Raw genomic sequence first — 14198 nt, 5'->3', positions numbered from 1 at the left:
AGGGACGGGGACAAGGGCTGAGGCCCCGCGCTGGAATGAGGCAGTGAGGGCTCGGCTGTCGCCTGAGTCCCATTTCCCCCGGTGAGACGCGGGGGTCCCCGGGCCCGGGCGGGGGGCTGACCTGGGTGCACGCGGAGCGCCCTGGTTCCTTTCCCCGCCCCCTCCCGGCCCGCCCCCGGCCGTACTTCTCGCTGTTGGCCAGGCGGCGGTACTCGCCGACCGTCATGGCCTTCTTCTGGATGTTGTACTGCGTGAAGAGCCCCGACTGCCCCGTCACCACCTGCTGGATGGGGGCCGGGATGACCACGTCGTCGATGTCGTCGTACGTCTGCCGCGGCTTCCACTCCTTCGGGGGGATGATCTGCCGGGCAGAGGGGGGCTCAGGACCCCTCCCCCTGTCCCGCCGCCCCCACCCCAGCCGGACCCCCAGACGGCCCTCCCCCGAGAGCTCAGCGGCAAAGCCCAGGTCGCCTCCCGGACCCACCCCGGAGCCGCGCCCAGGAGGAACCACCTGTGCTTCTTTACAAGCACCCCCACCCGCACCCCCCAGCCCCGGACCCGGACCCTGACGCCCAGACGTGCCCCCGCCATCAGGAGGAGCTGTGCCCTCCTCTGAGCCGCCTGTTCTGTTCTCCGCGCCGGGCCTGGGGTGGAAAGCAGGACACAGCACCCCCGGAGCAAATGTCAGACGTGGGGAGGGGGCTCCTGTGCGTCAGCGGCGCCGCGCTCCGGGGGTCCCCAGGCCCTACACGCCACCCCGCCCTCTAGCGGCACCGCGCGGGCACCACGGAGCACTGAAGCCCAGCGCGGCCGTTCGGGCGTCCCCTCGGGCCACGGCACCCAGAGACACTGGAAAGCAGAGCCCTGCCCTCGCCGAGCTTCCTTTCTGAGGGAGAAGGGAGGGGAGAAGCACTCACAAGAGATAAGGAAACACTGAGCTAAGCTTAAAAGTTCTAAATGCTAAGGAGGGAAGGCAGAGACCTGCCGGGTGAGGGGCCCCCAGCACAGGGCTGTATGGAGGGGACGATTCCGAGTCGGAGGAGCAGGAGCAGAGCAGGCCTGCTGCCTTGACCCTGAGTGTGACACACACCCCTTTCCCACCAGCAGACACCAAGGGCTGGCAAGAACAGCTGCTCGGGACCTCTGGGAAGTGCTACCAGCCGCCAAGTCACAAGCTGAGGGAGTGGGGAGGCACGATCTGGCCCCAAATGTCCGACCTGCACCGTGCTGGGCTAGCTCGGCCTTGGTGCCGGTGTGCCTCATGGCGACCCTGTGTGACATGGTCGTGTTTGACAGCTTGGGAAACTGAGGCAAGGCAGGATACAGCCCATGCCCAAGGGCACCCACTGGGAAGTGGTGTCGGGCCAACATTCAGGCCCAGGCCCGTGCCACCACGCCCAGCGTCCCAGAAGGAGCCGGGGCCAGGCCTCCCCATGGCCCCACTGCCTGACCCTGGGCCCAGCCCAGGTGAAGTGCTCCCAGCATGCTGGGCAAAGGTGGCGGGGCCCGGCCTCAGGAGCTCCAAGGCCACCTCAGCCAGCCATGGAGGAGACAGCCACGGAGGAGACGGTGGCCCCCAGCCCGCACTCGTGCCCAGTGAGTGGGCCGGCCTCAGCATCCTCCTCATTTATCTCGCCAAGGCAGGGGCGAGCAGCAGGCTTGTGGGCACCAGGCCAGCTTCCGCACAGGCCCACGGGGCCAACGCAGGTTGGTCGCCCCAATCTGGGGAAGGGGGTGGTTTGTGAGCCCTGAGTCTCCTTCTAGGACACGGTCTGAGCTGCCTGACAGCACTGGGAGAAGGAACTAAGCCAATCCATTTTTGGTCCAGCAGCCAAGAATTCTGGGGAGACCACAGCCTCACCCAGCTCAGGGCCGACAAGGCAAGAACAGCACGCTCATGCCCAGGTATACTGACAGCTTCCGGAACGGCCGAAAGCCAAGCTACTGTCCCCGTGAGTTCCGCTATTGCATCAGGGTAAGAAAACGTCTTCCTTGGCAATGCAAATACTCATCCTCCGGTTGTCTGCCACCAACAGGAAGGTGCTGCTTCCAGCCGCCGCAGCAGGCAGCGGTTTGCTCACCAAAAACAACTGCACCGAGGAGAGTACAGTAACAGTCAGTAGGTGTCAGCTAGACTCACTCTACCCCGGGGGACCCTGGACGGTGTCTGGAGACATTTTTGGTTATCACGACTTGAGGTGGGGGCGCTCCTGGCCCTGAGAGGGCAGAGGCCACGGATGCCAGCCACCCCAGAGAGTAATCTGGCCCCAAAGGTCAATAGTGCGGAGGGGAGAGAAAGTTAAATGGGGACAGTGCCCTCCCAGAGGGTGTGACAGTTCCAACAAGAGCCAGGCTTTTTCTGGCGACTTCTCCGCCACCCCTTCTGCATCCAACAAGGGCCCAATGGGCAGGGTACAGGGGCCAGCCCCACGGTCTGCGGCTTTTAAGAGACTTCAAGTGAGAAACTGTAAGAGTCAGATGATAAACCAAAACATTCAAGACTCAAAAGGCAAAAAAATGTAAACAAATACATAAAAAGGCTTTTGCCTCCAAGACACAAGATGATCCCAGCAATCGACTGGGTGATTACAGTTCCGTGAACCGGAGCTGCTTTTTAATCACGCAGATAACACCACCTCTTTCCAGGGAGCCTGGTTCTCCTCCTGTAGCAGCGGCTGGAAGCTGGCACAGTTCAAGCCCATGCCAAGGGGACCCAGTGAAGTCACCCACCTCCGTTTCATCCGGGGAAATTCGCCCATAATCCCTGTCCACTAAATGGACAAATTCGCTTCGCCCCAAGTTCCCGGCTTGTCAGAGGGCACGGGCTGTGGTGGGCACTGCTCTAGGGAGCTCTGCAAGCCAGGGACGGGCACTCCCAGCGCCCCTGCTGCCTGGCGTGCACGTGGGTGACACACTTTACTGTTCATACAAAGCAGATTCTGGAAAGGCGGTGGGAACACAAGGCCCACTTACGACCCGTCTGGACGGGAAGCCTCAGGAAAAGTCCCTCGGAATGGAAGAAATGGGGGGGGGGGGCGGGCAACGCACCCGAGTTTCTGCAGAGACGCGGAGCTGACCAGAGGCCTCAGGGCCAGGAATCCGTGGTCCCCCAGCCCAGAGCCCGCCCCCAGTGCCGGCCCGCCCGAACCCACCCTCCCTCGGCGCCCCGCGGGAACCGAAAGACCACCCTCCAGAGCGCACGAGGTGGGCACCCCGCAGGCCCGCGGGAAACGAGGGCCAGCGCCGCCCGCGGGGAGCTGGTCTGCACCGCCCAGGGCTCCCGGCGCCACCACCCCCACAGGCCCCGCCCCGCCGCCCAGGCCCCGCCCCGCCGCCCAGGCCCCGCCCCTCCACTCCCTGGCGCCGCCGGGCGCGGCGGGAACCGGCTGGAACCGGCCCCGGAGGCTCTCTCGGGGCGGGGCAGAGAACCCAGGGCCGCCGGGCGCACGCGCATCAGGAAGGACCGTGGGGGCGGCCCTTCCCCCAGGAGGCTGCCGGGACCCAGGGCCCTTCCCTGAGCCCACGTAGGTCGGGAGAAAGCGCGTGCGTGCTGTGCATGTGTGCACAGGTGCATGTGTGTGTGCCTGTGACACGGGACTGCCTCTGAGAGCCCTCCGCTCTCAGCTGCCCCCGCTTCCCCATGCACACCTACGCAGACACACACCCCTCTATCACCCAGAACCCGGTGCCACGCCTCCCCCCACTACTCCCAGCGCCCCGGTGGGTTTCAGGGAGAATTCCCTTCATCCAAAGGCCAGTGTGTGGCAAAGGCAGAGCAGCAAGTGAAAGTGTCACTTAAAGAAAGAGGGAAGGAATTCCTAAGGCAAAAGGAAGAGGGAAAATGTAGCTCTGAAAAATACTGGCCTCACGAAAGTATAGGTTCCAAATGGCTTCCTGTCAATACAAATGAATTAGCAAAAAACTGGTCCATCTGAATTAAAAGCTCAGAGACATCTGGGCCCAAGGGAGATGCCCCAAGATAGTGAAGATTAAAAGGGAAGGTTTCTGCATGAGTTTTCTGTAAACCTGCTCTACAAATAATTAAAAGAATGAGAAACTTTTCTAAGGTTAAATACTTTGGCTTACTAAATTGAGAGCAGAGCAAGCCACCATCGAGTAAGGGAATAAGGCTGTGCCAAGAACATGCACACGGAGGACAGAAAGTGCTGGAAACGGCTGACGAAACAGCAGCCAGACCTGGAAGCTGTCAACAGGCAAGAGAGAAATGCAGGGAGGAAAAAGAATAGGAGAGGAGTGACAGGGTAGTATTTAAAGATGGCTCCAAAGAAGAGAACAGAACAAGTCCAAGACACTAATTTGCTACAACTTTCCTGACATAAAGGAGGACCTGAATCCAAAAATGCAAAGGGCCAGCTGCATGCCGGGGGAATGGACATAGGTCACTGGAGAGAAAGCAGAGCCTAATCAAACTCCAGGATAAAGGAAGGACTCCGTCCTTCCCCACTCGGACACCCAGGGTGGGCAAGGGGCCTCTGTGGGCCTCAGAACGCCCCCACCCAGGGAGCCTGCCAGGACCGCAGAGGAGGAAGCATGACCTGGCGACTTACACCAGCTGACGTGTCAGCCAGGTAGAAAAGCCTAGAAGGATGCACAGTGTTTGCAGAGCCCTCCTTGCCATGACACTCTTCAGCCAACTGAGAACGATGGAGAAGATGGCCTAAACACTCACTGCTGAAGCGGCAGTGGCAGCTACAGTTCCAGAACCAGATGAGAATGTTCTATTATGTCTACCTCGTCATGGGGTATGATGGACAGAAATCAAGAAGGGAGAGGGGAGGAAACAAGATTTCGGAAGCATGCTGCTGTCCTTGCCTTTTAAAGCTCACTAATCAAGGGGTAAAAGCACTGGTTTATTATTAAAGGAATGAAGATAGCAAGAATAACCTACGTGAGTTCCAGACTCAACAAAAACTAGGCGGTGGGGGGAGGGAAGAAAATGGGAGGTGGTATGAGGAGGGGCCAATATTGTCCACATGGTCAACAAACCACAGCCTGCAGCCAAATCCAGTCTGCTGTCTGCTTTTGTACCGCCAGTGAGTTAAGAATAGATAGAGAGATAGATAGACAGATAGATAGACAGACAGACGAACAGACTGACTGATTTAGATTTTTAAACAAAGGGAAAAAAATCAAAAGAATATTTCATGACAAGTAAAATTATATGAAATCCACATTTCAAGGTCCATGAATAAACTTTTACTGGCACACGGCCAGGCCTATGCATTTCCGTGTATTGACTCGGGCCATATTTGTGCTACGTGAGAGTTGAGTAGATGCTGGTCTACACGGCCAAAAATATTTACCCCCCACCCCAGCCCTTTATAGAAAATATTTGGTCTAAACAAAAGAGGTAAAAGTATTTTAGAAAAGTGATATGCACACAGGAAGTGGCTAAAAAAAACAAAAAATATATAGGTGACTGATTTTCCAAATTATCAGGTGGACAACGCACACACACATGTGCTCACATAAACACAAAGAAAGATGTGGACCATATCATCCATCTTCAAAATAAGTTAAATGTTTTCACTTATTTAATATAAATGGTAGGCTACCATTTATATTTAAAAGCAAATTAGGACTGCAAAGCTACCGTTTAAAACAGGGTTATACTGGTGTAGGACAGACACAGACCAAATGAATAGAACTGAAAGCTACAGAAACCCACATATCTGTGGCCAGTTGATTTCAAGAAGGGTGGCACGTGCCTGCAATGGGGATAGAATAGTCTCGTCAACAAATGGTGCTGGGACAACTGAAAATCCACATGCAAATGAATGAATGTGGACCCCTCCCTCTCACCATACTCAAAAATTAATTCAAAACGGATCAGCAATCCAAATAGAAGAGCTAATATTATCAAACTCTTACAAGAAAACATAGGGAAATAACCTCAGAACCTTGTAGTAGGCAATCGATGTTTAGATTCTACACCAAAAGCATGAACAACAAAAGAAAAAACAGATAAAATGGGTTTCATCAAAATAAAAACTTTTGTGCATCAAAAGACATCATCAAGAAAGTGAAAAGACAACGACAATCTACAGAACAGAAGAAAATATTTGGAAACCATTTATCTGATTAAGGTTTAATATCTAGAATATATAAAGAACTCCTACAATCAACAACAAAATGACAAACAACCCAATTAAAAAATGGGCCAAGGATTTGAACAGATATTTCTCCAGAGAAATATTCAAATGGCAAGTATACAAAAAGATGCTCAACATCATTAGCCATTAGAGAAATGCAATTAAAACTTCAATGAGATACCATATCACAGCCGCTAGGATGGCTCTGATTGAAAAAAACGGGAAAGTACAAGCATTGGAAAACAGAAACAGGAACACCTGAGCACTGCTGGTGGGACGGTAAAGTGGTGCAGCCGCCGTGGAAACCAGTTTGGCGGTTCCTCAGCAAGTTATACCTAGAATTACCACCTGACTCGGCAGTTCCACTCCTAGGTACAGACCCAAAAGAACTGAAAGCAGGGCCTCAGACAGGTGTTTGTACACCAGTGTTCAGAGCAGCTTTATTCACAATCGCCAAAAGGTGGACACAACCCTCTCAGCGACTGTGTCCGTCGACAGATGAACGGAGAAACCAAACGTGGTCTGTCAGACAACGGAATGTTATTCAGGTGTAAAAAGGAATGAAGTTCTAACACACGCTACAACGTGGATGAACCTTGAAGACATCACAGTGAGTGAAAGAAAGGACAAATACGGTATGATTTCTTTTCTCTTATATGAAATACTTAGAAGCAGCAAATTCCCAGAATAGTGATTACCAGGGGTGGTAGCAGGAGGGAATGGGGAATTTTTGCCAAATAAGTTCATATGAGTTTTGGTTTGGGGTGATACAAACAGTCTGGAAATAGTGGAGAAAGTTCCACTATCTTGTCAATGTATTTAATGTCAGAATTGTCCACTTAAAATGGTTAACTTGACTTATGATTTATGTTATGTCTACTTTATCACCATTAAAATTTTAGCTAAAACACACTGAGGCCTCCTTGTCGCCAGTCCGCGTCCACACACGTGCCGGCGGGTGTGTAACCAGTGTGCCGTGGAGAGGTGCGTGGGAACCTGCCTCCGGGACGAGGAGCCGGGGTGGGGGGCGGGAGAAGAGGCCCACCTGCCACCCTGTGTCCTGCGGCACTGAATTCACCTTGTGGGAACATCCCTGTCTCAGAAAAGCAAGCGTTCGGCGACGGATACCGATGCAAAAATCAAGGCCTCCCCGATATCGATGGCCCCCAGAACCCAGGGCCTGGGGACACGTGGCCCGGTTGGTGCCGAGCCACGCGGGGCCCCCGGCTCACCCACCTTGGCCAGGCCCGCTCGGTGGGCGCCCTGGGACTCGATGTAGGCCACGTATTTGTTGAAGTCCTTAAACTCTTCCATGGTTGGGCGGAACGTCATGATCTTGCAACTTGGGTTCTGGGCGCCGTGGTCCTCGGACCCCATGGCTGCCGCTGCGGGAGCCCCACCTACGGAGGGAAGACGAGACAGGGTGAGCGAGGCCTGGGGCTCCCTCCCCCGGGAACATGCCAGAATCATGCACGGCCTCTCGGAGGCCCACGGCGGCTGCAGAGGGAACTGGATGCCGACTTCGTTTCCCCTCGCGCAGCACAAAGCGCCAAGATGACGCCAACTAATTAAAAACAGGGGCGGCCTAGTTTTAACAGCTGATGCCGTGTGGGAAGCCCGTGCGCTAATTTTATCAAGGGGCCCTCGGAAACGTAAAGCTTTTCTTACAGGAACTCGATCGACGCCTCCATCTCCGAGCCGGGAACCGGCCAGGGGGACATGGCGAGCCGGGTTTGGAGGCGAGTGGGGCTGTGTCCGTCTTCTCTCGCCGTGTGAGCTGGTGAGCACAGCAGTCCCCGCTCCAGGCAGGACCCTGGCCCGGCTCCTGGTGGGTGGACCCACGGCCCAAATGACCGGCTGCGGCACGGGCGAGGAGGCCCGGCTGCACGGCTCGTTCCCCCCCCAGCCATGAGGAGTGTGATCGGTTACACATCGGCTTGCAGGCGCCCACGAAGAATCCTGGGATCGGGTTCTCCCCTCGGCGAGCAGGCACAGCCCGAGCGGCTGCCCCGTCCAGGGAGTGAGAAACCCAGTGGGACGGCTGGCAGCGCCCCGGCCTCACCCCCAGGCAGGGAAGGTTCTCCCTGGCAGATGCAACTGTCCAGATTCAGTGCTCCAGACGCCAGGGGGAAAGAACACAGACGCCCTCCAGGTGTTGGAAAAGACCAGAAGACAAGTGTGTACCAGCACTTGGAAGGACATGTGACTCACAGTCCAGCGCCCGTCCCCAGAACGGCCCGGGGAGTGAGCAGGGCCGGCAGGGAGAGCCAGCCCCGCAGGGGGCCCAGGCACCCAGGGGCGGGGAACCTCCGGGCTCCCGAGGCGCTCCCCAAAGCGGGCGCTAGAGGGCAGCAGCACCCAGGAGCCAGCCGGGAGGCCCGGAGCCCCAGACACACCGCACTTCCAGCACCTCGGACGGGGCGGAAGCAAAGCCCCGGGGCGCCCCCGGGCCCCTCACCCCCGCCCTCGGTCGGCCCGCACCCCACCCCAGGGCTGGCAGCGGCCCTGGCCCACCCTTAACCCGCCCAGGACACATAGGGCTGCCAAGCTCGGCCCTGATGGCCCCCACCCCCCTCGGCCCCCAGCCTGAACCCCCACACCGGGTGAGGCCAGGAAACCAGGAGCACCAGGACGCCGCTCCCAGGCTTCTGGGGCTGGGGCCTGTACAGTAAGGTCGGGGCGCACCGAGGACAGCGGGGGGGACAGCGGGCTGCGGGGCAGGATCCCAGGAGACCATGGTGACAAGCGCGCTAACAGAGGGACCAGGGGCCCAGAGCACCAGAGAGGGACTTGGCGTCACCAGGCTCCTGCCCGGCTCTGGGAACCCCAGGTACCCCAGCTTCCCAGCCGGCACCTCACCCGCAGCCAGGGCCAGGTTCCTGAACCCCACACGGGTGGCCCCAGCTGGCCCTGGGGAACCACAGGCCCCACAGGGCCCCTCATCCCCCCACCCTCTCCCCAACCCAGAAGCAGGCCTGTGGTGCTCCCTTGGGGCACGGTCGCAGACAGGACGGCTGTCTGTCCTCAGCCATCTGTCCTCCCGGAGCACAGAGCCCTTGGCCCACTAATCTTGTAAACAGCAGTGTCACGGGGAGCTGAGCGAGCAGCTAAGGAGGCCACCATGGAGGGTGCAGGGGTAGGGAGGCCTTCCTGGGGAGCAGGGGCCTTGGATGCAAAACAGAGAGCCAAGCTCGAGTCTCCTGCTCTCACCCTCTGATGGGCCGCAAGACAATGCCACCCCAAAAGCGGGACCCCACCACCCAACCCTAAAAAGACAACCCGATCAAAACATGGACCAAGCATTATTCACGACTGCCAAGAGATGGAAACAGCCCAGCTGTCCATCTACGGACGAGTGGATAAACAAACTGTGGTACACACACATGATGGAATAGTGCGCAGCTGTAAGACTGAGAACAAAGTAACGGAACGTATAATAACGTGGATGAACCTTGAGGACGTTATGTTGAGCGAAGTTAGCCAGAAACGAAAGGACAAATACTATATGGTCTCACTAATATGAACTAACATTAATGAGCAAACTTGAAGAGTTAAAAGCTGAGAAAACAGGTTATCAGGAGATAGAAAGAAGGTAGAGATTGGGCATTTGATGCTGAAGGATTACAGAATGTTCAACAGGATTGACTGTATAGATCCAGAAATGGATCGCGTAATACTGTGTGATGCTACCACAATGTCATAAATACAGTGAACACAGATGTCTTTGAGTAAAGCTGAAAGTGGAATGCTAAGGGCATATATGATACCAGAGGTAGACGATAAAAACTGGGCCTATATAACTTGGCAAAAACTGGAGTGGCCAATGACTGCTGCTAAATGTACAAATATACAAATGTTTTTACATGAGGGAGAACAAATGAATGTCAACCTTGCAAGGACTTGAAAAACGGATGGTATTGGGGAAAAAATATAATCAATACAAACTGGATTCTATGGTTAACACTAACATTGTAATGTTTCCATTAAACGTTAACAAAGGCAATATACCAAAGCTAAACATCTATGAGAGGGGGATATAAAGGATGGGTATGGGATTCTTGGTAGTGGTGCAGCTTTCGAACCTTATTACTGTATTGTATCATATTTAAATTTTTTATCCTTTTTTTAATTCTTTTAAAAAAATTTTTTGGGAGTAATGAATATGTTCAAGTGCTGATTGTGGTGATGAATGCAAAGCTATATGAGGATGCTGTGAACAATTGATTGTACACTATGGATGACTGTCTGGTATGTGAATATATCTCTATAAAATTGCAGGGAAAAATATAACAGAGGGATAAAAGTGCTGGAGAAAATAGGGAGAGAGGGATGTAACTATTTACTGGTGGTGGGGAGGTAGAATGGTGTAGCCTACCTGGAGGACAGTATGGTGGTTCACGAGAAACTAAGTATGTGGGGCCATAACATCCTGCAACCTCATTAGGGGGCACAGACTTGGAAGATCTGAGAGCAGGGACATTTGCACACTGCTGTTTATGGAGGTAGTATTCATGATTTGCAATGGGGAGAGGTGGCCTAAGGGTACACTGACTGAGGAACAGAATGGTGAACTGTGGTGTATGCATGCAATGGAATACTGAATAGCCTGCAAGAAGGAATGAAGCTGTGAGACATGCAACTAGGTGAATGGATCCTGAGGACAGCATTTTGAGTGAAGTAAGCCAGAAACCAGAGGACAAACATTATAATGCCTCACTAACATGTACTAACTACAATGTGTAAACTCAGAATTGAATCTTAAGAGCACAGATTATCAGGGGAATGCTTATTATAATGGTCCCTAATTGTGAGCTCTTACAGCAGTCACATCTATTCCTGAATTATAATGGCTATCTCCAGATTGAGATGCTGATCCCTTTGTGTATAACCTGGTCGGTCTCTGGAACTTTGGGTATCGGTGTGACATCTGAAACCCAGAGCCCAAGCTCAGCAGCTATGAATGTCAGTATTACCCCATACAGCAACTGTTAAAAAAAAAAAAAAAAAGCTGAAAAAAAAGTTCAGACTTCAATTACAGATATAAGTGAAGCGGATCTGGTTAGAACTAAGGCAAATAGGACCAAAGGGTAAAGGATGACACTGACTGTGTTTTACAACTTCAACTTCCGTGTGAGACCAAGGGAAGAGAGGTTTATTTGGTTCAGGATCTATACCTTCTATAGCACACTAAACAATTTATCTTGTACAGTTGGTTTATTCAAACACCATAATTACATGGAACTTTGAACAGGAAGTGAGATCTGGTAGGTTTGTACAGGTTAGTGTGAAATTACATCTCAAAGTAATTTGGGAAGAGAATAAAAATATATATGGAGGGCCCCCTGAGGAGCTGGGGGAGGATGTGGAGGTGCTGGACTTCCTCACCCTGATTGTTGCTGATGTTCTCACAAACATTGAGGACTGGCGGTTTGGTGTGCCGAGCCCCCTATCTTGGGGCTTGCCCCTATGAAGCTCGTTACTGCAAAGGAGAGGCTAAACCTGCTTATAATTGTGCCTAAGAGTCTCCCCCTGAGTGCCTCTTTGTTGCTCAGATGTGACCTCTCTCTCTCTCTAAGCCCACTTGGCGGGTGATCTCACTGCCCTCCCCCTACATGGGACCTGACTCCCAGGGGTGTAAATCTCCCTGGCAACGCAGGACATGACTCCCTGGGATGAGCCTGGACCCAGCATCATGGGATTGAAAACCTTTTCTTGACCAAAAGGGGGAAGCAAAATGAAACAAAACAAAGTTTCGGTGGCTGAGAGATCTCAAATGGAGTCGAGAGGTCACTCTGGAGGTTATTCTTATGCTATATATATATATCTTTTTTCTTTTTTTAGTGTATTGTAATAACTAGAAGAAAATACCTGAAACGGTTGAACTGCAACCCAGTAGCCTTGATTCTTGAAGACAACTGTCTAACAATGTAGCTTACATGATGTGACTGTGTGATTGTGAAAACCTTGTGGCTCACACTCCCTCTATCCAGTGTATAGACAAATGAGTAGAAAAATGAGGACAAAAACTAATTGAAAAATAGGATGGGATGGGGGGATGGGATTTTGGGGTGTTCTTTTTTACTTTTATTTTTATTTTGGGGGGACGTGGTAAGGAAAATGTTCGAGAATTGACTCTGGTGACGGTGCTGTGAATAACTGATTGTACATTGTGGATGACTGTAGGGTATGTGAATATATCTCAATAAAGCTGTATAAACAAACAAACAAACAAACATGGGCCAAGGCATGGGACATGCACTGCTCCAGAGAAGACTTACCAAGGGCCAGCCAGTAAATGAGAAGATGCTCAACATCATGAGCCACTAGGGAAACGCACATCAAAACCACAGTGACAGGGATGAGCCTGGACCCGGCATCGTGGGACTGACAATGCCGTCTTGACCAAATGGGGAAAAAGAAATGGAACAAAATAAAGTTTCAGTGGCTGGGAGATTTCAAATACAGTTGAGAGGTCACTCTGGAGGTTATTATGGATTATACAGCTGTTCCTTTTTAGTTTCTAGTGTATTAGAACAGCTAGAAGGAAATACCTGAAATTGTTGAACTGTGATACAGTAGCCTTGATTCTCAATGACACTGTATAACCATTTAGTTTTTACCATGTTGACTGTGTGATTGTGAAAATCCTGTGACTGATACTCCCTGGATCCAGTGTATGGGCAGATGGATAATAAAATAAAGACAAAATATATATGCAAATAACAGGAGGAGAGGAGTGGGGACAAGGGGTATGGAATGTTTTGGGTGTTCTTTTATTTACTTTTTAAATTTTTATCATTTTTAGGGGGCAGTAATGAAAATGTTCTAAAACTGATGGTGGTGACAAATGCACAACTATATGATGATACTGTCAGCCACTGATTGTATATTTTCGGTGGATTATATGGTGTGTGACTATATCTCAGGAAAATTTTATTTAAAAAAAAAACAAACCCACAGTGAGCTACCCGATCTCACCCAGCGGGGCGGCCAGGATGAAGAGCCAGACAACAACGAGGGCTGGCAAGGATGGGGGGACGTGACCCCTTGCACACTGCTTGGGCGGATGTAAAATGACACAGCCTGGCCGTTCCTCAAAGGTTAAACGTCGTTACCACCGGACCCAGCGATTCCGCTCCTGGGGATCCACCCAAGGGAAATGAAAGTCTGAGTCCACCCAGAAACTCGAACGCAGATGTTCCCGATTCACACGAGCCAAAAGGTGGACTGTCCAAATGCCCATCGACTGATGAAGGATAAACAAAACGCGGCCCATCCACCCAAGGGGTATTATTCAGCCGTAAAAAGCGACGACATTCCGAGACGTGCTGCAACGTGGGTGAGCCGTGAGGACAGGCTGACGGGGAAAGGAGCCAGCTGCACAGACCGCCTCCTCCATGGGCCCATGGGTGGGGGGCACCCAGCACAGACGCACGACCAAAGGAAATGCAAGGCAGTGGTCAGGGTTTCTTTGGAGGTGATGAAAATGTTCCAAAACTGATTGCGGTGATGGCCGCACACACCTGTGAATATACTAGAAACCACTGAATTGTACATTTAAAATGGGTGAATTGTACAGTATATAAATTATACCTTAATAAACTTGTTACCAAACAAAAAGGCGGGGGTGGGGGTGAGAAGGAAAGAAGAAAAGAGAGAGAGAGAGAAAGGGAAGGAGGGAAGCCCACAAAAACAGCAGGGCTTCTCTCAGCCAAGAGAGACTAAGGTGACGTCACAACCACGGGCAATGAAAAAGAAAGCGTCACGCAAGACACCTGGGGACGACTGGGGACATCTGCAAATGGACTGGACATTTGACAACACCATGAATTGGCAGTTAACCTTCCGGAGTGAGGTCAGGGCTACACAGAAAGCCTCCTTCTTAGGGTGCTGCTGAGTTATTTGGGGGTGCAGGGCTGTGACATCTAATTCACCGAGATGCTCTGGTGACAAGTATGCCCGGGCGTAAATACAGAAAAAGCCAGCGTGGCAAGATCCACACTCTCTTGACGGACACGGCTTTCCTCCATATGTCCATCTGGGCCTGGCTGTGCTGTGGAGCCCGCAGGGCTGTTGCCATGTGCC

At 52.6% G+C, this 14198-nt stretch overlaps 1 protein-coding gene across 4 annotated transcripts in view; it reads right to left on the bottom strand.

Annotated features, from left to right (window-relative positions):
• The window catches only part of KDM4B (lysine demethylase 4B), a 161986-nt gene that overhangs the window by 90392 nt on the left and 57396 nt on the right, over positions 1-14198 (bottom strand). For all 4 annotated transcript variants that reach the window (XR_005214955.1, XM_037824051.1, XM_037824047.1 and 1 more), the window contains exons 3-4: positions 7350-7513; positions 186-361 (exon numbers count right to left, since the gene is read on the bottom strand). Coding sequence is in view for 3 of the 4 variants with exons in the window: in XM_037824051.1 (XP_037679979.1) it covers positions 186-361; positions 7350-7490 (317 nt within the window). In the remaining variant the exon portion in view is untranslated. The remainder of the gene's footprint in view (positions 1-185; positions 362-7349; positions 7514-14198) is intronic.

This window comes from Choloepus didactylus, assembly GCF_015220235.1.
Source record: "Choloepus didactylus isolate mChoDid1 chromosome 25 unlocalized genomic scaffold, mChoDid1.pri SUPER_25_unloc1, whole genome shotgun sequence".
NCBI lineage: Eukaryota > Metazoa > Chordata > Mammalia > Pilosa > Megalonychidae > Choloepus > Choloepus didactylus.
This window is presented reverse-complemented; position numbering and strand designations above follow the sequence as displayed.